The sequence below is a fragment of the Ascaphus truei genome, chromosome 2, assembly GCF_040206685.1.
Source record: "Ascaphus truei isolate aAscTru1 chromosome 2, aAscTru1.hap1, whole genome shotgun sequence".
Classification (NCBI taxonomy): Eukaryota; Metazoa; Chordata; class Amphibia; order Anura; family Ascaphidae; genus Ascaphus; species Ascaphus truei.
Genome location: NC_134484.1, coordinates 40754604 through 40781766, shown reverse-complemented (window position 1 = coordinate 40781766; position 27163 = coordinate 40754604). Strand labels below are relative to the sequence as shown.

General features: G+C 46.0%; 1 protein-coding gene across 1 annotated transcript in view; it reads left to right on the top strand.

Annotated features, from left to right (window-relative positions):
- FAM91A1 (family with sequence similarity 91 member A1) overlaps positions 1-27163 on the top strand; it is a 50825-nt gene that overhangs the window by 7386 nt on the left and 16276 nt on the right. Inside the window, exons 3-12 of the mRNA XM_075582233.1 lie at positions 11138-11289; positions 11855-11912; positions 15426-15493; positions 16230-16343; positions 17186-17276; positions 21720-21782; positions 23264-23370; positions 24335-24373; positions 25535-25647; positions 26383-26501. Coding sequence (XP_075438348.1) covers positions 11138-11289; positions 11855-11912; positions 15426-15493; positions 16230-16343; positions 17186-17276; positions 21720-21782; positions 23264-23370; positions 24335-24373; positions 25535-25647; positions 26383-26501 — 924 coding nt within the window. The remainder of the gene's footprint in view (positions 1-11137; positions 11290-11854; positions 11913-15425; positions 15494-16229; positions 16344-17185; positions 17277-21719; positions 21783-23263; positions 23371-24334; positions 24374-25534; positions 25648-26382; positions 26502-27163) is intronic.

Here is a 27163-nt window from a genome sequence, read left to right as displayed (position 1 = left end):
TAATGCAGTTGATGTGGTCTACTTAGATTTTGCAAAGGCTTTTGATACGGTTTCACACAAGAGGTTGGTGTACAAAATAATGAAAATTGGACTCAGTAATAATATATGCACCTGGATTGAAAACTGGTTAAAGGACAGACAACCGAGGGTTGTCATAAATGGAACTTTTTCAGCTTGGGCTAAATTCGTGAGTGGAGTACCTCAGGGATCGGTACTGGGACCCCTGCTTTTTAACTTGTTTATTAATGACCTTGAGGTTGGGATAGAGAGCAAAGTCTCCATCTTTGCTGATGTTACTAAATTGTGTAAGGTAATAGAATCAGAGCAGGATGTAATTTCTCTTCAGAAGGACTTGGAGAGACTGGAAACGTGGGCAGGTAAATGGCAAATGAGGTTTAATACAGATAAATGTAAGGTTATGCATTTGGGATGCAAGAATAAAAAGGCGACTTACAAATTAAATGGAGATATATTGGGGGAATCCTTGATGGAGAAGGATTTAGGAGTGCTTGTAGACTGAAGGCTTAGCAATAGTGCCCAATGTCATGCAGTAGCTGCAAAGGCAAACAAGATCTTATCTTGCATCAAACGGGCAATGAATGGAAGGGAAGTAAACATAATTATGCCCCTTTACAAAGCACTAGTAAGAGCACACCTTGAATATGGAGTACAATTTTGGGCACCAATCCTAAGAAAAGACATTATGGAACTAGAGAGAGTGCAGAGAAGAGCCACCAAATCAATAAAGGGGATGGACAATCTAACTTATGAGGAGAGGCTAGCTAAATTAGATTTATTTACATTAGAAAAGAGTCGTCTAAGAGGGGATATGATAACTTGGGGGGGGAATAGAACAAAAAGACGCGCTAGCGGGAGCTCATCGGGAAGGAAAGGGTCTACCGGATAGACCTGCGGCTGGCTCTGGGCTGTTTTGTTTTTTTTGTGTGTGAGTGCTCCTAAATTTTATCTTTATTGCTGGAATAAATTTTGTAATTTTTACTAATCCAGGCTCTGCCCATTTCTTGTTATATGGGCACCTGGGAGAGGAGCTATCCACACCTGGTCTCCACTATGAGATACTGAGAAGGAGACGTGACTGATCTTAGAAAGACTGACAGCACTTATTCATTGGGGGGGGAATGCTGACTTGGGGAGGGGGGGGGGCTGCTGACTTGGGGAGGGGGGGGCTGCTGACTTGGGGAGGGGGGGCTACTGACTTGGGGAGGGGGGGCTGCTGACTTGGGGAGGGGGGGCTGCTGACTTGGGGAGGGGGGGGGCTGCTGACTTGGGGAGGGGGGGCTGCTGACTTGGGGAGGGGGGGGGCTGCTGACTTGGGGAGGGGGGGACTACTGACTTGGGGAGGGGGGGGGCTGCTGACTTGGGGAGGGGGGGGGGATGCTGACTTGGGGAGGGGGGGGGCTGCTGACTTGGGGAGGGGGGGGGGCTGCTGACTTGGGGAGGGGGGGGCTGCTGACTTGGGGAGGGGGGGGGGCTGCTGACTTGGGGAGGGGGGGTTGCTGACTTGGGGAGGGGGGGCTTCTGACTTGGGGGGGCTGCTGACATGGGCTGCTGACTTGGGGAGGCTGCTGACTTGGTGGGGGGGAGGCTGCTGACTTGGTGGGGGGGAGGCTGCTGACTTGGTGGGGGGGAGGCTGCTGACTTGGTGGGGGGGAGGCTGCTGACTTGGTGGGGGGGAGGCTGCTGACTTGGTGGGGGGGAGGCTGCTGACTTGGTGGGGGGGAGGCTGCTGACTTGGTGGGGGGGAGGCTGCTGACTTGGTGGGGGGGAGGCTGCTGACTTGGTGGGGGGGAGGCTGCTGACTTGGTGGGGGGGAGGCTGCTGACTTGGTGGGGGGGAGGCTGCTGACTTGGTGGGGGGGAGGCTGCTGACTTGGTGGGGGGGAGGCTGCTGACTTGGTGGGGGGGAGGCTGCTGACTTGGTGGGGGGGAGGCTGCTGACATGGAATGGGCTGGGGGGGCTGCTGAAATTAAATGGGCTGTGGGGGCTGCTGGGGTGGGGGGGGCTCCTGCTTTGGGGGGGGGGCTGCTGACTTGGAGGGGGGCTGCTGACTTGGGGGGGGGGGCTGCTGACTTGGGGAGGGGGGTTGGGGGGGGTGCTGACATGGGATGCTGACATGGGATGCTGACTTGGGGGGGGAGGGGGCTGCTGACATGGAATGGGCTGGGGGGGCTGCTGAAATGTGCTGTTGGCTGCTGAAATGAAATGGGATGTGGGGGCTGCTGAAATGACTTGGGGGGGGGGGTTGCTGACATGGGATGCTGACTTGGGGGGGGGGAGGCAGACTTGGGGGGGGTGGGCTGCTGACATGGGATGCTGACTTGGGGGGGGGGGGCTGCTGACATGGGATGCTGACTTGGGAGGAGGATGCTGACTTGGGGGGGGGGGCTGCTGACATGGGATGCTGACTTGGGGGGGGCTGCTGACATGGGATGCTGACTTGGGGAGGGGGGAGGATGCTGACTTGGGGGGCTGCTGACATGGGATGCTGACTTGGGGGGGGGGCTGCTGACATGGGATGCTGACTTGGGGGGGGAGGCTGCTGACTTGGGGGGGGAGGCTGCTGACTTGGGGGGGGAGGCTGCTGACTTGGGGGGGGAGGCTGCTGACTTGGGGGGGGAGGCTGCTGACTTGGGGGGGGAGGCTGCTGACTTGGGGGGGAGGCTGCTGACTTGGGGGGGGAGGCTGCTGACTTGGGGGGGAGGCTGCTGACTTGGGGGGGGAGGCTGCTGACTTGGGGGGGGGGAGGCTGCTGACTTGGGGGGGGGGAGGCTGTTGACTTGGGGGGGGGGGGGAGGCTGTTGACTTGGGGGGGGGGGGGGGAGGCTGCTGACTTGGGGGGGGGGGGGGAGGCTGCTGACTTGGGGGGGGGGGGGGAGGCTGCTGACTTGGGGGGGGGGGGGGAGGCTGCTGACTTGGGGGGGGGGGGGGGAGGCTGCTGACTTGGGGGGGGGGAGGCTGCTGACTTGGGGGGGGGAGGCTGCTGACTTGGGGGGGAGGCTGCTGACTTGGGGGGGAGGCTGCTGACTTGGGGGGGGGAGGCTGCTGACTTGGGGGGGGGGAGGCTGCTGACTTGGGGGGGGGAGGCTGCTGACTTGGGGGGGAGGCTGCTGGATTGGGGGGGAGGCTGCTGGATTGGGGGGGAGGCTGCTGACTTGGGGGGGGAGGCTGCTGACTTGGGGGGGAGGCTGCTGACTTGGGGGGGAGGCTGCTGACTTGGGGGGGGGAGGCTGCTGACTTGGGGGGGAGGCTGCTGACTTGGAATGGGCTGGGGGGCTGCTGAAATTAAATGGGCTGTGGGGGCTGCTGACTTGGGGGGGGCTGCTGACTTGGGGGCTGCTGACTTGGGGGGGCTGATGAAATGGGCTGGGGGGCTGCTGAAATGAAATGGGATGTGGGGGCTGCTGAAATGACGGGGGGGATGCTGACTTGGGGGGGCTGCTGACATGGGATGCTGACTTGGGTGGGGGGGATGCAGACTTGGGGGGGGGGGGGCTGCTGACATGGGATGCTGACATGGGATGCTGACTTGGGTGGGGGGGATGCAGACTTGGGGGGGGGCTGCTGACATGGGATGCTGACTTGTGGGGTGCTGCTGACATGGGATGCTGACTTGGGGGGGGCTGCTGACATGGGATGCTGACTTGGGGGGGGCTGCTGACATGGAATGGGCTGGGGGGGCTGCTGAAATGTGCTGGGGGGCTGCTGAAATGAAATGGGATGTGGGGGCTGCTGAAATGACTTGGGAGGGGGGGTTGCTGACATGGGATGCTGACTTGGGGGGGGGGGATGCAGACTTGGGGGGGGGGGCTGCTGACATGGGATGCTGACTTGGGGGGGGGGCTGCTGACATGGGATGCTGACTTGGGAGGAGGATGCTGACTTGGGGGGGGGGGCTGCTGACATGGGATGCTGACTTGGGGGGGGCTGCTGACATGGGATGCTGACTTGGGGAGGGGGGAGGATGCTGACTTGGGGAGGGGGGAGGATGCTGACTTGGGGATGCTGACATGGGATGCTGACTTGGGGGGGGCTGCTGACATAGGAAGCTGACTTGGGGGGGGGGCTGCTGACTTGGGGTGGGAGGCTGCTGACTTGGGGTGGGAGGCTGCTGACTTGGGGGGGGAGGCTGCTGACTTGGGGGGGAGGCTGCTGACTTGGGGGGGGAGGCTGCTGACTTGGGGGGGGAGGCTGCTGACTTGGGGGGGGGAGGCTGCTGACTTGGGGGGGAGGCTGCTGACTTGGGGGGGAGGCTGTTGACTTGGGCGGGGGGAGGCTGCTGACTGGGGGGGGGGGGCTGCTGACTTGGGGGGGGGGGGCTGCTGACTTGGGGGGGGGGCTGCTGACTTGGGGGGGGGGAGGCTGCTGACTTGGGGGGGGAGGCTGCTGACTTGGGGGGGGAGGCTGCTGACTTGGGGGGGGGGGAGGCTGCTGACTTGGGGGGGGGGGAGGCTGCTGACTTGGGGGGGGAGGCTGCTGACTTGGGGGGGGAGGCTGCTGACTTGGGGGGGGGGAGGCTGCTGACTTGGGGGGGAGGCTGCTGACTTGGGGGGGAGGCTGCTGGATTGGGGGGGGGGCTGCTGACTTTGGGGGGGGGAGGCTGCTGACTTTGGGGGGGGAGGCTGCTGACTTGGGGGGGAGGCTGCTGACTTGGAATGGGCTGGGGGGCTGCTGAAATTAAATGGGCTGTGGGGGCTGCTGACTTGGGGGGGGGGGGCTGCTGACTTGGGGGCTGCTGACTTGGGGGGGCTGATGAAATGGGTTGGGGGGCTGCTGAAATGAAATGGGATGTGGGGGCTGCTGAAATGACGGGGGGGATGCTGACTTGGGGGGGCTGCTGACATGGGATGCTGACTTGGGTGGGGGGGATGCAGACTTGGGGGGGGGAGGCTGCTGACTTTGGGGGGGGAGGCTGCTGACTTGGGGGGGAGGCTGCTGACTTGGAATGGGCTGGGGGGCTGCTGAAATTAAATGGGCTGTGGGGGCTGCTGACTTGGGGGGGGGGGCTGCTGACTTGGGGGCTGCTGACTTGGGGGGGCTGATGAAATGGGTTGGGGGGCTGCTGAAATGAAATGGGATGTGGGGGCTGCTGAAATGACGGGGGGGATGCTGACTTGGGGGGGCTGCTGACATGGGATGCTGACTTGGGTGGGGGGGATGCAGACTTGGGGGGGGGGGGCTGCTGACATGGGATGCTGACTTGCGGGGTGCTGCTGACATGGGATGCTGACTTGGGGGGGGCTGCTGACATGGGATGCTGACTTGGGGGGGGCTGCTGACATGGAATGGGCTGGGGGGGCTGATGAAATGGGCTGGGGGGCTGCTAAAATGAAATGGGATGTGGGGGCTGCTGAAATGACTTGGGGGGGGATGCTGACTTGGGGGGGCTGCTGACATGGGATGCTGACTTGGGGGGGGGGGGGCTGCTGACATGGGATGCTGATTTGGGGGGGGAGGAGGATGCTGACTTGGGGGTTGGAGGGCTGCTGACATGGGATGCTGACTTTGGGGGGGGAATGCTGACATGGGATGCTGACGGGGGGGGGCTGCTGATATGGGATGCTGACTTGGGGGGAGAGGGGGCTGCTGACATGGGATGCTGACTTGGGGGGGGGCTGCTGACATGGGATGCTGACTTGGGGGGGCTGCTGACATGGGATGCTGACTTGGGGGGGATGCTGACTTCGGGGGGGGGGGGGCTGCTGACATGGAATGGGCTGGGGGGGCTGATGAAATGGGCTGGGGGCTAATGAAATGGGATGTGGGGGCTGCTGAAATGACTGGGGGGGGATGCTGACTTGGGGGGGGAGGCTGCTGACTTGGGGGGGGAGGCTGCTGACTTGGGGGGGTAGGCTGCTGACTTGGGGGGGGGAGGCTGCTGACTTGGGGGGGAGGCTGCTGACTTGGGGGGGGAGGCTGTTGACTTGGGGGGGGAGGCTGTTGACTTGGGCGGGGGGAGGCTGTTGACTTGGGCGGGGGGAGGCTGCTGACTTGGGGGGGGGGAGGCTGCTGACTTGGGGGGGGGGGAGGCTGCTGGATTGGGGGGGGGAGGCTGCTGGATTGGGGGGGGGAGGCTGCTGACTTTGGGGGGGGAGGCTGCTGACTTGGGGGGGGAGGCTGCTGACTTGGGGGGGAGGCTGCTGACTTGGAATGGGCTGGGGGGCTGCTGAAATTAAATGGGCTGTGGGGGCTGCTGACTTGGGGGGGGGGGGGCTGCTGACTTGGGGGCTGCTGACTTGGGGGGGCTGATGAAATGGGTTGGGGGCTGCTGAAATGAAATGGGATGTGGGGGCTGCTGAAATGACGGGGGGGATGCTGACTTGGGGGGGCTGCTGACATGGGATGCTGACTTGGGTGGGGGGGATGCAGACTTGGGGGGGGGGCTGCTGACATGGGATGCTGACTTGCGGGGTGCTGCTGACATGGGATGCTGACTTGGGGGGGGCTGCTGACATGGGATGCTGACTTGGGGGGGGCTGCTGACATGGAATGGGCTGGGGGGGCTGATGAAATGGGCTGGGGGGCTGCTAAAATGAAATGGGATGTGGGGGCTGCTGAAATGACTTGGGGGGGGGGGGGCTGCTGAAATGACTTGGGGGGGGGGATGCTGACTTGGGGGGGCTGCTGACATGGGATGCTGACTTGGGGGGGGGGGCTGCTGACATGGGATGCTGATTTGGGGGGGGGAGGAGGATGCTGACTTGGGGGTTGGAGGGCTGCTGACATGGGATGCTGACTTTGGGGGGGGAATGCTGACATGGGATGCTGACGGGGGGGGGCTGCTGACATGGGATGCTGACTTGGGGGGAGAGGGGGCTGCTGACATGGGATGCTGACTTGGGGGGGGGGGGGCTGCTGACATGGGATGCTGACTTGGGGGGGCTGCTGACATGGGATGCTGACTTGGGGGGGATGCTGACTTCGGGGGGGGGGGCTGCTGACATGGAATGGGCTGGGGGGGCTGATGAAATGGGCTGGGGGCTAATGAAATGGGATGTGGGGGCCGCTGAAATGACTGGGGGGGGATGCTGACTTGGGGGGGATGCTGACTTGGGGGGGCTGCTGACATGGGATGCTGACTTGGGGGGGGGGGGGTGCAGACTTGGGGGGCTTGGGGGGGGCTGCTGACATGGGATGCTGACTTGGGGGGGGGCTGCTGACATGGGATGCTGACTTGGGCGGGGGCTGCTGACATGGGATGCTGACTTGGGCGGGGGGGGCTGCTGACATGGGATGCTGACTTGCGGGGGCTGCTGACATGGGATGCTGACTTGGGGGGGGCTGCTGACATGGGATGCTGACTTGGGGGGGCTGCTGACATGGGATGCTGACTTGGGGGGGGGGGGCTCCAGACTTGGGGGGCCTGCTGACATGGAATGGGCTGGGGGGGCTGCTGAAATGACATGGGGGGCGGGCTGCTGACTTGGGGGTCTGCTGACATGGATGATTAGGAAATTAGTTAATTTGAATTAAAGTATTTTAAATGTAATTTTTTTTCAAGTAAACATCGTAAATAAATGTGTTATTTGGAATAATAAATGCTGTTTTACCCGTGCGGCCCGACTCTGTTTTCCTTGTGAGGTGCAGGCGGGGAGAGTGATGTGAGGTGCAGGGGGGGAGAGTGATGGGAGGCGCAGGGAGGGATGTGTTTGATTTGGGGGGGGGATTGTGTGTTTGATGTGGAGGGGGATTGTGTGTTTGATGTGGAGGGGGGGATTGCGTGTTTGATGTGGAGGGGGTGTATTGTGTGTTTGATGTGGAGGGGAAGTATTGTGTTGGTGAGGGGAAAAGATGGGGGTATGAGAGATAGATGGGGAGTATCGTAAAGGTTGATAGGAGGGGTTCTGGGGGAGATATGATGATGATGAGAGGTGCTGGAGGAGATGATGATTTTACCCGTGCGGCCCAACTTTTTTTTCCTTAGAGCAGTTCGGCCCTTCTCACTTTACGAGTTGGGCAGGCCTGGTGTAGCGTTTGAGTGGTTGCAGATAGCTGTCCTCCAAATGTTAATTGAAAGAATTTGAAGCGCCAGCATATCTGCCTAATAAATGTTTAATATGTTTTATGGAATGACAAATTCATGCCAGAAAATCTGGATCCAACGTCGGCTCAACAAATGCCTTAAGCACAATAAAATGCCTGCATATCTTGGCTAGCTAGGGGATAATACCGGAGGACACAACGCTATAAACGCTCTGAGGTTGCAGTGATTTAGGCCTGTGTTATAAGGCTGTTTTGATTTTAACTGGCAATGGTGGCCATTAATAATAAAAAATGCACCAATGCTATTTTTTTATTTAAACCGAAAACAACTGGATGATTACTACAAATAAACCGTTTTAAGATCTGGTGATTGGGACTGCTTTTTAATGTCAAATTGGATGAATAGCTGTTTATCTCTATTACTTTTGGGGTGTTGGGGGAGACATGACAAATTTTTACATGCCAGACTCAACTGTAGTTACATTCCAGCCATCACCTCTATGATGTTACACCAGAAGTAACATGCTGAATATCCCTCCTGTAGTAACACCGTTTTTATAGGAACAGGTGCTTTTGGTAGTAGTTGGGATAAAAATGTCTATGGAGACATGGAATTAACATTCTGTGTAACATAAAACAAAGAATACAATGTACATATTCAATAAAATCATACATGTATTGTGGACGAAATAGTGTCTATAAATTACTCTGCACTTTCATTTTTTGTCACATTTGATGGAAACCATAATTATATATTTAAAAAAACATTATCTGTTTGTAGGACCTCAGTCAGGTGTATAATGAAATCATACATCCCGGTTTGTGCCGGACATTAACTTGATCCGGTACAAAAATGGTCATGTCATTTCGTAAAGTAAAAGAGGACAAGCGATGATCTCGGGTTATGTTTACAGAGCATTGACTATTCATGTAGAAAAACAGACTATTATACAGTGCACGAGCATGAGATATATATTGTTTGTAATTTAATTACAAAATATATATCTGTTCCATTTCCATTAAGAAATTTATCACCTATTGAGATAAGAGGAAATAATGGAATTTACTGCATTTCGTCACTCTAATGACAAATATAGTTACATAGTTACATAGTAGATGGGATTGAAAAAAGACATACGTCCTTCTAGTTCAAACTATACTACATTTGGACGACAGACACTTTATCCTATATCCGTACTTACAGTATATTGTAATGAAATCATACATCCCGGTTTGTGCCGGACATTAACTTGATCCGGTACAAAAATGGTCATGTCATTTCGTAAAGTAAAAGAGGACAAGCGATGATCTCGGGTTATGTTTACAGAGCATTGACTATTCATGTAGAAAAACAGACTATTATACAGTGCACGAGCATGAGATATATATTGTTTGTAATTTAATTACAAAATATATATCTGTTCCATTTCCATTAAGAAATTTATCACCTATTGAGATAAGAGGAAATAATGGAATTTACTGCATTTCGTCACTCTAATGACAAATATAGTTACATAGTTACATAGTAGATGGGATTGAAAAAAGACATACGTCCTTCAAGTTCAAACTATACTACATTTGGACGACAGACACTTTATCCTATATCCGTACTTACAGTATATTGATCCAGAGGAAGGCAAACAACAAAAAAAACCCAATTAAAAGGGGAAAAATAAATTCTTTCCTGCCTCCAAGAATTGTTAATCAGATTACTCCCTGGATCAACATCCTTCCCATGTTTACTTATTTGATATATCCCTGTATACCTTTTCTTTCTAAAGAGATGTCCAACCTTTTTTTTTTGAAGATATCTATTGTATCTGCCATCACTGTCCCCATGGTTTTCCTCCAACCTTAAAGCTGCAGACCTAGCAATATCCTACATGTGTTTCTCTTCTGAAACAGGCTCTGGCAACCCCTTTTTGAGCCATGCCCTCTGTCTAGCAGTGCACCAATTGAATCTAATTACTGCCTGGTCACATGATCTTCCCCACAGAACGTTGCATCATTGGTCCTCTTCTGCTGTACTGACAGACATTTAGTGAACACCCGAGCCGAATCTTTGCTGATCGATCACAGGATAACAGATCGATTGGCAAGTTAGCTAATTACTTAGTGTATCATTGTGAGGATTGTTTTGCTGCACATATTAAAGGGGGAGGGGGGAAACGGGAGCTTGGACTGCAGCTTTAACGGATGACCCCATGTCGTTTGTACTGCCCTTGGGATGAATAGTTCTTTTGGAAGCTCTTTGTACTGTCCCCGACTATATTTGTACATGCCCCTCTTATATGCCTCTTTTCTAATGTAAACAAATCTAATTTATCTAGCCTCTCCTGATAAGTCATGCTGTGGCATAATGTATATCTTTTATATAGAGTCCACAGTGTACTTGGCGCTTTACAAAAGAGACTACAGTATATAGTGCAGGGAAATCTAATACAATAAGTGCAACAGACTAAATCAGACAATAGGAAACGACTCCCTGCCCCGGAGAGCTTACAATCTAAGTAATCAAGTGAATCGGCCATAAAATATCTTGCGGTACCAGAATAACTGGACGGATGGATATACTTAACAGAATAACTTATACATGGGCATGTCAGACAGGGAGAAACATAAGCAGAGTATTGTTCTACTTTAATGGATTTAGGATTGTCTCCTTTGCTGCTGTTACTTTTCCTAGTCTATAAATATCCTACAGTATATACTGTGCAGCATTCAACAAAACATTTCACTGAATGAATTAACATTTTAGTGGTTCAGCTTTGATTACTATGCAGCAGTATAATTGTGTGACAAGTTGTGGCATCTGTGTTTTTTTTTTTTTAATAAACCATACAGCAAAATATGAAACAATATGATCCTGCAGTATTGCTTCTTAGAATTAAATTGACTAAGCTAATATGCTTTTTCGAATGTAAGCTCCTCGGAACAGGACCTCCTTTCTATTCTCGGTTTGTCTTCACTTATATGTACACTTTTTGTTACACAATGTAATTGCCTTCCCACCCACGTTGTACTGCGCCGCCAAATATGTTGGTGCCGTACAGATACAAGCTAATAAACATAATAATGCCTAGTCAGTTTTATTAGGCCGCACTGACATGTCATATGTGAAATCTGTTGATTGCAGTGAAGCACGTGAAGAAAGATGAGCGGAAGTACTATGAGGAGCTGCTGAAATACAGCAAGGATCATCTCATGCTTTACCCGTACCATCTGTCTGACATCATGGTTAAGGGACTAAGGATAACACCCTTCTCCTACTACATAGGAATAATGGAGGTACGTAACATACATAACATGCTCTATTTAGTTGGTTCTTTTTACCAAACTGACCTGAGCCAGGAATCCCTCAGAGCAGGCGCTGTGCTAGTTCTACTAGAGGGGGACTCCCAATCACCTGGCCCGCAGGGGAAGTAAAAATGGCCGCTGACCGTGTGAGCCAATTACAGACAGAAATGTCGATGGCTTTTGGCTGGCAGGAGTTCAAAAATTTAAAAAAAATTCAATGCATATTGTTGCTTTAATTTCCAAAAGACCAAACCCATTCTATGTACAGAAGACATACATTAAAAACTGTGTGTGTGTGTGTGTGTGTGTATATGGTACATATATACTGTATATGGTGTATATGTATGTGTGTGTGTTTGTGTATATATATATATATATATATATATATATATATATATATATATATATATATATATATATATATATATATATATATATATATATATATATATATATATATATATACCACTTTACTTTCCATACTACAAAAAAAATGGAATGCCTTGAAATTGGAAATAAAACAGTATTCCCCTTTGTGACATATCTTCTTTTCTAGGATATTATGAACAGTGAAAAAAGCTACGATTCCCTGCCGAATTTTACCGCTGCTGATTGTGAGTACAACGTTCCATTGTTAGACCGGAAATTACTTTCCTTGTTTAAGATTTCTCTTACTACAGTTGTTTGCCACTAATTAGTCAAATATATGAGGCTAACATATCTGTTTGTGCATATAATCTCTGCCAAAAGAGAATGCACTGTCTTCAAACATAAGCCCCTTGTTTTGTTTTTTGATGTGTGAACTCAACCTTCACTTACAACTATCCTAAAGTTGATAGAAGCCAGTGTCTTTATTACAAATGATGTGGAATAAAAGCGGTGTGAGACACAAGCCCCCTGCGCTATGGTTCAGAATCACATGTGCTTTTCTTTACCCGTTTTTGTAGATGCAGATCATCCTATACTGAGGTATAAGTTGCCTATTTTTCTAGCATAGCATCAGTTAAAGAGGCAATTTGTTTTTTTTGTTTTTTTTAAACCTAGGATTGAAGCTGATGGTCTCTGGAGCTGAACCCCATTCATTTCAGCTCCAGGGACCCCAGGCTTCTGGAGATACTTACTGTGACGGGGAAGGAAGGGGTTAAACTTATTTGCTATGCATTACTGTGTTTGCCCTGTCCCAGCCATTTTTATTCCCTATTTGCAGGCCATTCCCTGCCTGCCAGGTTAAAAGGAAAAAATGCATTGCTTGCCATACCCTCTAACCGACACATGATGGCAGTCTATAAGCCTGCATTTCAATGAGAAATACTAATTCTAGAACGAAAGCACCCAGAAACCTGATTTTTGAGGTGCAAATACAGTGTAAAAATGATATTTATGTGCATGTAGTGGTTCAGTTATAACGCAAACGTAACATGTTGTTTAATAAAGTGGGTAAAACTCCAGATCTTAAATGTAAGGCAGGAGCTATTTTTTGTAAGTCCAAGCAGGCATTCCGTGGACATACAGCTGTGAGATGGGTGAATGAGCGTCGGTATTTTTATGATGGAGCCTCAAAGAGATCAAGCTGATTAGCATCTTCCTGTCTAAAAGAGTGTTAGTTATGAAAAGACCCAGCAGACCCATAATGTATACAAAACTGACATACTGATGCACAGCAGATGTCAGGCTAGTGAACCCTCCGGGTCAAAAATCAGACTTTTAGTGGTGCCAAGAAATGGGTGTAGCCAGGTATGCTAAGTGGCATGGGCGTCAACCTGACCCATGCGCCCTGCCCACCGGACAGCCCTTTTGACCGGTCTTATGAACTGTGGGTAACTTGGCTATTTGTGGGTTGTTTTGTTCCCACTAGGGGGATTGGATCCACATGTTAAAGATAGCTTTGGCCAGTCTATAACTGTGGCTCCCCAGGTATCCCCAGTGTGATTCCTGAATTTTGATCCATGATGTAAAGATGCAAGACTTTGTTCCAGCACAGCAGCAACCAGTCCAGGAGTGAAGGGGTTAATAACAACATAACCACAGGACTTTTAAACCAAGGTTGCATTTCTGGTGCTTGCAAGCAAAGGACAATTTCTTTCGTTCCAAGGACAATTTCTTTTGTTCCCTTATCCCAGTGAGTGTTGTTTTAAGTGTATTCTGCAGATGTCGTGTGTTTGTCTATTAAGGAAATAAATCACAATTTATTTTGCAACTTGTTCTGTTCAATCAAGTACCCAGAAATATAAATGTGTTGATAAAGTTGGTGTCATCATGACACTTACCTCCGTGGTAGGTGCTGTTAGCTGCTACGCTCGTCAGCAGGGTCTAGTAATGGCGAGTTTCAAAGCTCCTGTACCCTGCGAGCCAATAGAAATCTGTTACGTCATCAGGTGCGGCTTTCTATTGGCCCACGGGACGCGGGAGCTTTAAACTTTGCTGAGGTACTAGCACCAAGCAGGGGGTTCCCAGAGCTGAAATGGATGGGGTTCAGCTCCAGAGACCCCCTACTTCAACCTCATGTTACAATTTATTTTTTTAATGCGCAAAACATTGTACCAACAGACAGAAAAATATACTGTGAATAAAGCGCCTAAATAACTAACTAGTGATGCACTCAGTAATACAGTCTTTAAATAAAGATAGGCTGCCTAGTAACTACTGTCCAGTACAGACAGAAAAACACATGAAACAAAATAAACCTGGCGCCAGATATTGTCCAATTAGATGAGTCCTGTGATCCTCTAGAATCCGCACAAGTGCTTGCAGGCCATGCAATGAGAAACGGAAAACAAATCATAGCATATAACTGCTGGGTTATGTCAGCCTATGCTAAAAACACTACATAAACTAAAAGTAACAGACTAAAATAATTTTTTAAAACATAATGAACTATGTCAGTAACAAAAGACTGCAGTACAGTGAGAGATGACTGATGATCCGGAGTGGGTAAAATCAAAACCCTACTTACAAGAAGCAGGGTGACAACAAGCGGTAAACAACTGAGGTCGGTGTCCAAAGGGGTCCCTGTGATGGTCCGGCAGAGCTCCCACTCTGTGACGCTGAAACCGTCGCCAAAGTCTCCCTGCAATCGCTCACGGGGAACGCCGGGGGGGAGGGAAAACAGGTACGCTGGGACGCTCACGCCAACACCACATGTGGCCAGGTCTCCTCTCACACTGCTCCTCCTCTCTACCCAGCATCCAACGCGCGTACACCCACAGGATTAAGGGCGCACAAACCTCTCCGCTCGGGCACTGATATAACAGATAGTCCCTCTAGGTACTGGAACAGTCCAAAGGGTGACAACTAGCACCCGCCCTACACGTTTCGTCGTTCCAATCTACTTAGCCCCTGAGGAAGTTCCCCGTGAGCAATTGCAGGGAGACTTTGGCGACGGTTTCAGCGTCACAGAGTGGGAGCTCTGCCGGACCATCACAGGGACCCCTTTGGACACCGACCTCAGTTGTTTACCGCTTGTTGTCACCCTGCTTCTTGTAAGTAGGGTTTTGATTTTACCCACTCTGGATCATCAGTCATCTCTCACTGTACTGCAGTCTTTTGTTAATGACATACAGTAGTTCATTATGTTTTAATAAATTATTTTAGTCTGTTACTTTTAGTTTATGTAGTGTTTTTAGCATAGGCTGACATAACCCAGCAGTTATATGCTATGATCTGTTTTCTGTTTCTCATTTCATGACCTGCAAGCACTTGTGCGGATTCTAGAGGATCACAGGACTCATCTAATTGGACAATATCTGGCACCAGGTTTATTTTGTTTTATGTGCAAAACATTGTACCGTCAAGTTTTTCAGCTAGAAGCTCATCATGTGTGAGGCAAATGTAGTTAGAAGCACTAAAATGTGTTTAACCACTTAAAGGAAGTTTAAAATACAAATGAACTCTGAAGTGAGGTATGAGGTGCGAGAAACTATTGTGATCATTTTAAAATAGAGGCTTTTTGAGTCTTCGGTCCATGTAAATACAATGTGTATTAAAGAAAAAATAAATATGAAAAGTTACTATCCCAACAAAAGATAAAATATCCTTTTTTACATTGTAATTTTTTGCCCATCGGAGCGCTAAAAGAAAAAAAATAATTATAAAAAAACATATTTTTGTTCTTTTTTATTTTTATGAAGGCCTTAGACTCCTTGGCATAGGAAGGAACCAGTATATCGACTTAATGAACCAGTGCAGATCATCAAAGGTATGATGCCAAATATTTTTCTTCCACAATTAGTTGATGTAGGAAAAGTCCTGTTTTTGTTATTTTGTTAGACAGCAAATATAGTCTTTATTGCTTGCCACAAAACAGGACTGCACGGCACCTGTTTCTGGAGGGTACATATTTAAAGAAATATGCATCGTCACCACATCAAGAAAATCAATGCAAACTTCACATATAGAAACCATCTCCATATCTTCCGATGTAAATAAGTGTCCAAACATTTGCATCCATGGGGATTCCAGGAACATATAATTGTCTGCATACAGTGTTTTTATACTTGCACTTTAAAACCAGGGATGGCCAGACCAGGTTCAACATCTCCCTGTCCTTTTCAAGGAAAGAGATACGTTGATGTAGTATCAAATATGGTTACAGTACTACACTATTGAGCCTTTTTAATGCTGTCTCATTGGCATTGCTTTGGCCGGCAACTGATAGGTTTGCATATTTACTCTGGCAAACCACAAAACACGCTTCCTAATATGATTCTTAGGCATTGGATTAGAAGTAGGGGGTCACTTGTGTGGTAAGACAAACCCCTTGTCAGCTTGTGGTGCCATTGGGCAAATCCCGTTATCTCAGTGTCTCCGACACAAAAGTAATTTGTCCCGGCGCCTGTATTATTCAGTAGCACTGGGTTCTCTGTTGTAGATAAGATGATAAATGTTGTTGGGAAACGGAATACTGTAGGTCTAACATATATATTCTGCTGCAGAAATTCTTCAGAAGGAAAACTGCCCGTGATCTTCTCCCAGTGAAACCAGTGGATATAGCTGTGGAGGCCTGGTGGGTGGTACAGGCTGGTTACATCACAGAAGACGACATTAAGGTACAATAACTTTCAGCTTCGGTGTACAATTGTGATAATTAAAATTAGAATTTTCCACTACTTGTAACATTAGGTGAAAGTGAATAAGATGATGGGGGGGGGGGGGAGGATGCAACAGACAGATCACAGGATACACATCATTCTGCTTTTTAAAAAATAAATTATTAGAGGCCAATAATAAGATCGCACAACCTGTGAAATTATTAGATCCCATGTATTAGGCATTTCCTTCGAAAATTTACAAACATTTATAGGTTTGTGCAGTTCTCCATTGATCCAATTTGGCACCTGTGCTGACATGGAGCACACAGCATGGCATTCAGCCTTTTACATTTATTTAAATTTACTGGCTTTTTTTTAAGGACTTTTATTCAAACTAAAAATTAAATAATACACACGCACACACTCAAGATAGAGATCTATATCTATTAAGGAATATATATAAATGTGCATGTGCATAAAATGAAAATCTGGAGGATAAGCAACAAAATGTGTAACTGATATAAGCGAATAGTTGCAAAGAGTCCCAGTAGTGCAAAAAAGTAATGTCCAAAATGGCAACAAATTAGCAAGAGAACACAATTAGCTGGGGAGAACAGGCACCTCTTCAAAGGATGAACCATTGTGGATGATTCAGCTTAACCGGTGTCTCACAAAATATCTGTTATATTAATATTTTTTGTAGTATAAATGAGACACACACACAATTAGAATAGGTTTACGTGCATAGAATTTTACGTTAATCAACATACGATCATATTTACTGATGCTGGTGCGATTCTGGCAAACCAGATGACACTTTCTATTTCACCATACTGTTATCCCACTTTTTTCCCTTTTAGATCTGTAGCACAACAGAGAAAAAAGCCATTGACAAAATAATTGACTCAGGTCCTCAGCTTGCTGGTTCTCTGGAATACAACGTTGTTAACAGTAAGTTATTTACAGAAAACCAATAACGGAAAGGGCAGCTATAGAAAAGGCTGGACTACGGCCTCATTCATGAGACGACGATGATGCTTGAAATGTGTTTTTCAAAGGGAAATGCAAAAAAAAAAGAGGTTGTATTAGGGCAGCAAGCCCCCTGGAAACACATTACTCGGGAGGTGCAGCAAAGCTGTACCATCATACTCCGAGCGCTGGGAAATGATCCTTTTAACCCTGTGAATACCCTATGACATTAGAGCTCCGTCACATTAACATTAGCCCTGATGGCCTTTTGAAGTTGCCCCAAAGTGATAGAAAACATCAGCAACCTCTGCTACAGATCGTGCTGCTCTTCCGTTAGTGACACCAGGGGGTGAATCGGGGTCATTGGATCCCAATACTAGCGATCACATGACCCGGAAGGTCACATGACATTTGCAGCTTTATTGTTGACCACCGGAGCGAGAGTGTTCCCAGTGGCCAGGTTTTTTTTTCTTTTTCTAGACAACTCCTTTATCTGGAAGTGTTAAAAGCGAATCAAGCAGAACAGATTAGACCAACAGAAAGTTTTGGTGGATAAAAAAGCCCTTTCACCGTACAGCGTGCAGTAAGCACAGAAAACCCTTGAGTGCAACTGCATGTCTTATACTGTACGTGTTCCTCAAGCCTGTGTAAATCTGTTCTTTTCATTAGTTGGAAGCTAAAACGGGAGAGATCAAAAAGCAGTAAGTGTGAGGTGCTCTCTGCCACGTCTCCTGAGTCTCTGGCCACTGGCTCATCCAGTAGTGCTCCAAAGTGTTTTCAAATAAATACTAATCACTAAAATACACACTACATTTATTTACATTATCAAAAGATCAGGTCTTCTTTCTCTGCTCTACTGGACTCTGCTTCTGTTTGAAAGTCACTTTGCTCATTACCATGTATGTGCCGAGAATGTATATAGCAATGCGTTGCAGTTTAAATACTGTATATGTCAATACTGGAAAAGACTTGGGGAACAGATGTAAGACATTTAAAACCCCTCTTTACGGTAAAGTCTTTTATTTGACAACACTTCATAGACAGAAAGTTAAATAATTAGGGTATTACTTGACATTATCATAGTCGGTGTGCCACAGTCTTAAATCAGAAATGCCAACCCTCAATTTATACTGGAAACTTGGTTGTTTTTCCCAATAATTGTCACTGGCATCTTGCTGGTCAATGTACTTTCTGACCAATGGTCTTAGGCAGGATTTATTTCCATAAAGTACACCCAGGTTGGGATATATTTTGGATATCAGTTTGTCAATATGCAAACCAAATGTTAGAAGGCAGTCAATGTGCCCAAATGTTTGAAACTAGTAACTGAGGCAAGTTTAATGTTGGATATGGTTATAATGAATGGTCATGGGACGCTTACAAAATGTAGCCTTAGTCCCAAACACCATAGTTACTCTTTTGTAAGTGTTTTAATCCAGTTTTCACCTTTGAAAAATCCCGATTGCCATACATTTTCAAGGTCAGAGAGGCTGGGACCGCATGCATATAAGGCCATGATTATACTCGCGACGCTGGAACAAATGAATGTAATTTAATGCAGCTGCACATAGTTCACCTGCGGCGTGGTTAAGTCTCCCCGGGTAGAGCAACACTGTTTCCAGTCACCATGGCAGGCTGACCGAGGTGGTCCCCGGCCCATTATAATTAGTACGAACCTAACAGCGACCACGCCAGCGTTTCTCAAGAAAATTTAGTGAGCTGTTCAGCCAATGAGGGCGAACCGTTCCTGTGACGTCACGCCTCCGCCATGCCTCCTGCCTGCCTGTGACGTCATGTGGCCGCGCGCGCCGCGCATCCACTATAAATGAGGCGTAAGATAGTATCAGCATACATTTGCAGAGAAGATGTCTTACAAACTGTAAGTAGGTCATTTAAAAAGATAGAAGTAAGGGCCCCAGAACAGAGCCTGTGGGGGACCCCACAGGTAATATCCAAGTTGATAGCGTTGGAGTCTGAAATACACATCTTGGTATCTTCCTGATAAATAAGAGTTCAACCAGTTTAAAGCATGCGGTCCAATACCAGAGTACTGGGACATGTTTTACATAATTGAGTGGTCAATAGTATAAAAAACCTTTGTAAAATCTAAGAATATTGCACCAGTCAACAATACCACATTGGATCATATGGCACATTTTTAAGAGGGTCATTACTTTCAAGTGATTTGGTCGGAAACCAGTTTGGAATTGACTAAGAAAATGTTAGTTTTTATAAAAGTTGCTTAATTTGGAATTAATGCATTTTTCTACTTTTCTCTACTTTTTCTATGACTGGATAATAGAGGTAGAATAGAGACAGGTCTGTAGTTTGAGATAATGTCTTTGTCACCCCTTTTGAAGACAGGGATAACTATAACGGTTGTCCAGGCCATGGGCATATGGACGGAAGACAGAATTGAGTTGATTATGGAGGCAATTGATTTTAGCAATGGCGGGGGCACCAAGACATGCGAACTTAGACTGCAATTGGTCAGGCCCACATTTATTAGCTTTAGTAGCTCCTGTACACTCTCCTCTTTGGACACGGGGCTAAATTGGAATTTCATGAGTACAGTGAGGAGGGGGTACTGCGATAGGTGTGCGCTCAGTCTGGGCTTCGAGATTAACATCATGTTTGTATCTTGATAATAAAGAAGTAAGCACAGCCCACAAAGTATTCATTGAATGTGTTGGCAATGGCTGAATGGTCAGAAAAAAATGACATAATGTGTGATGCTTGAAGGTTATTGGGAGCTACAAGGCTCAAAAATATTGATGTCCTTTCAAAATTTTGCTGGATTTTATGTTTTCATCAAAATTGTCAGAGTAGTACGCTGATTTTACAAGTCGAGTTTGCCTTGTGCATGTATTCCGCAGGGCACTATAATTTGCAAGAACTTACGTAGAACCAGTCAATTTTTATCTATTCAACAAAGCATCCCACTTAGCGGAAAAATCTCAATAAGATTGGTTGTAACCCAGAAAAGATGGGACCCATGAACTCTGACTCGTGCGCAGTGGAGCCTGGATATCACAGATTGTTAAGAACTCTGACTGGAAATAGTCGAGTGAAGAATCAGGAACTGGTATTAAAGTGGTTTTGAACCAAGCGCAGTTGGTAAGGTCAACAAGAAATAGTTAAAGGTTAAAATTTGTAAATGTTCAACTGAACAGAACTTTGGGCTAAAGTTTAATAGTTTGATTTTACATACACAATACACTATTGCATGATCACTGAAAATGTCAGACAGTATAGCTTGCCACAGGTTTGCGAGCGGATAAGATCCAATCAGTGAGTGGTGCAGGATTTTAAATTTGTCAAGTAGGGTTAAATTGAGTGATTTGAATTGTGCATAGATTGTGTTGTTTTTATGTTCCAGCCCCAATTGTGGTTGAAGTCACCCCTATTTTTCTATTCAGAGAAGAAATATTGGCAAGAAAATTAGACATGTCACAAAGAGATTGTAGCGGGGCCTTTGGAGGGCGATAGATGGCAACACTAATAATAGGCTTTGGAAAAAGGAGGTAAATCTTGCCACCTAAATTTTCATATTAGTGTGGGCTAGAGGGGTTATTTAGTAACACAATATAAATTGGTTAAAAGAGAGGAAATTTCAATATATAACAGTACACATCCTCCTCTCTTTGACTGATCATTCCTAAAGATTGGGTAACCTTGAATAGAAATAGATGTATCAAGAGTTTTAGGACTTAGCCAATGTTCAGTAAGAACTATGGCTTTTGGATTATACAGGAAGCACCATGCCCTTAGTTCATCTACTGCACCGACACACTTTATTCGAGCAAATACCCAGTATGTACCTGGCAGATACCTGGAATGCGCCGCTCCTCACCTCTGACAAGCCCCGTTGCGTTTGCCTTCCCAGCCTGGGTTCATGCCTGGCTGACGGGCGGCTGATCTGTTAAATGATAATGATTAGGATTTAATAGGCTGCAATGCTTCGCGTGTCTACCAGATGGCATAAATTCATGAATTGTAATGCAGTATATATATATATACTGTGCAGTATTGCAGCCAGCGGGAATAAAATGCTTCAATCCCTGCCTGGAAAATACCTCAATGCACTCGGGCAGAAAACAGTCACAAACCTCAATACACCCGGGTATACCCGAATTCGTGGGACTAGCCGAGCTCGAATAAAGTGTGTCGCCAGTGTAGTTTGGGCAGTAAGCTACACATGTTTCCTTACATCATCAGCTCTCAGTTGAACTGCATGGTACCATGTGGCTCTCTCAGCCTTTCCTATGCATTTGTCTGCTTTGATCCCCTAACAACCCGTATCACCATGTTATTTTCTCTACTGTTCTCATAGAAAATAATGATCTTTTCTGACCCACCTTCCTGTCACATTTAACTTTCAGATGAGAGAGGATAACTATTGTGTTTTTTTCCCCTCTCTTTTAGGCCTTTATAACAAAGGATTTATTTATCTTGATGTACCAATCTCCGATGACAGTTGCATATCAGGTAAGTGTCTTTATGTCCCTTTATCATTACAGCTAAACACACATTTTTAGTCAAGAGTAAAAGTTTCAAAATTGTATTGCTTTTAAAAACATTTTTTATTCGTATGTTTACCCTCTATAGTGACGTTCTGCGGTTCCGATAATGTGTTGTGTTACTGATTAGTCTGAATTCACAGAATGTGCTCATTTTCCCCACTGAAATCTCATATTATACCTTACTTATCTGGTTTTATTCCACGTTCATGGTTGTTTTGTCTCCATGTATTTTTTCGCATACGTTCTGCACCCTCTGACCTCTGAGTGAGGAATGCTGCTCGTGTCCAGCTGCAGATGTTTCGCATGTGCCCTTTTTTGTAAGACATGACATCTTCTTAAACTTTTTGCTGACGGAGAGGCCTGCAACGCAGGGCAGATAGGCCTGCAACGCAGGGCAGAGAGTCCTGCAACGCAGGGCAGAGAGGCCTGCAACGCAGGACATAAAAATGGCAGCGGAAAGGGTTATAATGTAATTATAGCCTGGAGGTGACTGTAAGGCTGAGATTATATGTTGAATGGCGCACGAGCAACAAGAACAAATTGCAAAATCCCTATTAGGCCGCCCCTAGTGTGCGCATGACTGAGCGCGATGGTGCAAGTGTGTTTTGAAAAGACAAAACTGTTAGGTAGGGAGAGATTAGTGAGAGAGGATTGTTATTATTACTTATCAATTGCAATCTGCAGGTCACTCTTATTAAGCAAAGGTCAGGGGGAAGTTTTATTGGTTTCCCACATTATTAAATAGTTCATAAAGAGACAGAGAAATGCAATAAACATGTTTAGAAACAAGAAAGAGGAAGAGACAGGAATGTGTTTTCAAACATGCAAATAAAAGATAGTTAAATGTAGAAATGAAATGGTCTCCAGTTCTATCAGGTTATACCGGTATGTCGCCTGTCCGTTTATATGGCTTTGCATCACATGTAGAATCGGCCTCGGGAAATGAAGTTTGGGATTTAGCAACTCCATTATAACTTTTAATATTGTATGCAATCAATTGTACATTCCATACAGAGACTAATTTAACACAATGATGGTCAGAAATGTAATGAAATAATACAAAATTGTAATTAGTATTAACATCGTGACTACTATTGCTGATATTAATGTTTATTGCCTAAAACTGCTCCTTTTGTATTTTATGTTCAAACAGCAGATTTTTCTGTGCATCCATCTCCCACTTTCCAATGGTGCCTTGATAAATAATTTCATTTTTGTTGGTGAACCTACATTTCCGCCTTGTGTGTAGTGCTCCAGTAATCGCACATACGGGGTTAAATACCATGTGCTTTTTCTGTGCATTCACATACGTAAGTGATGTCATCATGGAATAGAGCAATGAATACTTCTGGGGAACATAATTTGCAAAAGGAAATGAAAACAGAAAAGATGAGATGGGAGGGAGTACACATTCAGTTTATCTTCACACGGGTTTCCATTTTTTAGTGCCTCCCCTTGAAGGTTTTGTGATGAACAGATTACAAGGTGATTACTTTGAAACACTTCTCTACAAGATCTTTGTCTCCATTGATGAACATACAAATGTGGCAGAGGTAAGTTATATGAAGCATATATTTTATGAGGCAGCACTGCTGTCATATAATTGCGTTCATGAGAGTTGGCCAATAAACGGAAATAACTTTTGTGAATTTGCTTGCAAGAGCTGTTTCTGTTATTTTGCACTGCTTTTATTTTTCAAATGATATGTTCAGGAGGTATACAGTACACGTTTCAAATATTAAGTGTCAGGGAGGTTAAAATGGAGCTCTTCCCAGAGCCAAGTGCAGTCTAAAGGTTATGGAAGCTCGAGTGGAAGAAAATCATAATTTGTTACAGTAAAAAAATAATGAATGAAATCCGGACATGCCCAAGTGGCAGCATACGAACATTATGTATGTAAATTAAACTCTTACCGGCTTCTGGGGAGTTAGGGACGGTTGTTTCTTCAAGATGAAGTAGGTAAGCAAGTCTCTATATTAAATCCCTACACAGCAAGTATAACACAATCTCTCTGCGTCAACAATCCATTTGGTATACAATGGTTGCTCTTATAATAAAGTCTTATAGTAGTGCAGCAATATTGCACTGTGTGTGTGATTCTTGCTCTAGACCTGGGAAGAGCACCCCGTGTAGGATTTGCTTTTTCTGTGCACACAAGGAGCTAAGCAGACTATTACCTTTGTGCTTGTAATTAACATGTTCTACTTTGGGGAAACATCTGTGTCAAACACGGCGTCTTACACACTCGGAGAGGAGAGTCCTGCATGACACCTACAGGAATGTGCAATAAAGGATGAGCAAGAATTGGACAAGAGGGGGTTAATGAAAGAGGTTTTAACATTCAACCTCCGTCTCCTTGTATTTACTCTATTCACCTCTGCTTTCCTATACAGATGTTAGAGGAAATAGAGCTAAGGAAGTAGATAAAACATGGGGTAGTCACTGTGCATTTTGTAGAGTTTGTATATACTGTATTACATGGGTGGCTCCTTTTATTGTATTCTTTGTTTCTTGCAGCTTGCCAATGTTCTGGAGATAGATTTGTCATTAGTAAAGGTATGTCGTTTATAAATTGTCAATTGATATCCATTGCATGTAGATTGTCCATTGCTTGTAAAATAAACAAGACCAGTCTCTTATGGTGATTTCAAAACACAAATAAGGAAGCGCAGATTAAAACAATAATACGTGAATTCTCCCCAGTGCTGCTGTTGTGAAACGGTCTCTAGAACCGTGCAAATACAGTGAAAAAACAAACACGCAAATCGGTGAATATTGAACAGTTAGAATAAACTGAACTTGAAATTGTGTTAAACAAAATGTGTTACCATGAAGTGTAACAATGGAAGTAATCAACTCACTAGGGGTGTCCTAGGGAGGTTATTCAACCAAGAGAAATCCTCAAAGTGGAAAAGGAAAAAAGAAGAAACATAGCATAATAACGTTTTAAAATCTGGGAAAAAACATTGATGTCAAACTCACATATTCTCAGTCTTGCCCAGCAGTAAGTGTATGTAGACACACTAAGACCTCTCAGGACAAGGACAAGATGATGGTTAACACAATTTCATGTTCAGTTTATTCTGACTGTTCAATATTCACTGATTTGCGCTTTGTTTGTTTTTTATGGTGATTTAGATGGGAAGAATAATTAAACTGTAATGGTGGAAAAACAGTTATGTTATGTTATTTTGCCGATACCCGCAACATTTTCCCTTACAGAGTTTGCTGAAGCCTTTAGATGACATTGGTTCGTATTGAGCAGGGGTGGCCAACTCCCGTCCTCAAGCGCCACCAACAGGTCATGTTTCAGGATATCCCTGCTTCAGCACAGGTGGCTCAGTCAGAGGCTCAGAGACTGAGCCTCTGATTGAGCCACCTGTGCTGAAACAGGGACTGATTGAGCTATCTGTGATGAAGTAGGGATATCCTGAACACCTGACCTGTTTGTAGTTATTGAGGACAGCGGTTGGCCGCCCATGGTATAGAGGTAACGTGGCATGGACTAAAGACATTGAGTGAGAATTCAAACTCAGTTATCATTCTTCATTCATTTCAAGATATCAGAAGCAGATCATGAATTTAGCAAAGCATGTCCGAAGTAGTGGTTTCCATAAATCATTGTGTGGAGGGGGAGATGACTATGAATTGGTCTTCGCTGTATTAGTCAGCACTGGGGTTCAGTGTTTAATACCTGTATTGGTTTTCTTTTTCCAGAATGCGGTTTCCATGTACTGCCGTTTAGGTTTTGCCCTCAAAAAGGGCCAAGTGATCAATCCAGAGCAACTTCACCCATCATGGAAGAATGTCCCATCTGTAAATAGATTAAAGTAAATATCTATTATGATACATTATATGGTTATGGTAGGGGGGCAATTCAGTGGAAATGGTTTCCCTAAACTTTTTTTGGGGGGGGGGGGGCAGGAGGGGTCGCCCCTGGGGATCAACAAGAAACAACTTCATATAGTGACAATGAAAATATTATGAATGGGTCTGAAATACTAACGGGCAGTGGATACATGCATTTTCTGTCACATTTCTTTATTAAACACTGAATTATTGTAGATTAGATATAAATAATCTTGGCTAGGTGTCCCTGCACATACAGAAAATGTATAAAACACCTAATTACCCTAATAGTGATAATATGAAGTTATAGTATCTTCTTATCCCAGTGAACTGAGCTACATTTTGATGCATTATATTTAATTAAAACCTGATAGTCTCATATTCCTGTTAAATAAAGTATCTGATGAGTGGTCGCTTTTCCTTTGCAAGCCTTGACTGAAAGGCCAATCGGCATCATGTGCAGATGTTGGCAAAGATGCAGAAAGTAACCAAATGACTCTGCGGGTCCATGAGAATAACTCTGTTCCTCTGCAAGTTTCTGAGCTGTACACACTTATTTATGTGCCATTTTCAATTAAGAAGACACAGAGAGATATGCATTTTATTTTGGAGCATGTCAAGCAGACATAACATAAATAGTAAACACCTTCCCATTCCACTCTGAATGTTGCTCTGTAGCACTGTAAGTACTGTAACCTGATTTTTGTGGCTCACAGAAGTACGATGGATCCACAGAAGATGCTCATTTCATGGGAGAGTACAGAAAACAAAAGCCCCGTTCAAGGTGTTGCGTCTTCAGCAACAGACACTGACACAAACAGCCAAGAAGACCAAGGTATTAACAAGATGATGCCACTCAGGCAGCCAGTGTGTGTTTAATCTACTTTGTGGCTGCATTTGTCTCCTGGCATTGCTCAGGTTATTTATTAGACGGGTTTTCTGCTTTAATCGTAACACAGTAAAGAAAATTATTTATATTTTCAGTACTTTGTAAAAAAAAAAAATCCATTTTATCACGAAGCATCTCATTACCCATTTTTCCATGACTGGAAACTGTAGTTAGAATTTAAACTCTCCCAAAAGTGCGAGCAAATCTATTGCAATGCTTGGGTTAGAATAAACATGCTGCAGAACAGTCACAGTCAACCACAGCCGCTTTGTATTATTACTGTAGTTGGACAGTAGTGTGGCGGTATTCATCATTGATGCAGTCAGTGAAGTACAGGAGCGGAGCACAGCAGCAGTGAAAAACGGGGTCTAGCATCAGCAAAAACGTTAAAAAGCTTTTATTAAGTGAACGTGGGGGGGGTCAGAAAACACTCTGACGCGTTTCGGGACGGATCCCTTTGTCAAAGAGTGAAAGTATTATATACCTACTCTGCTTCATCTGAGCACTGATTTTTGGGACTTGTACCCATAAAACCACGTATTCATCATTGAGTTTGCATTGGAAAAGTCTATGAATCTGCTAGTGCAGGAACCACTCTCTCTTATTTA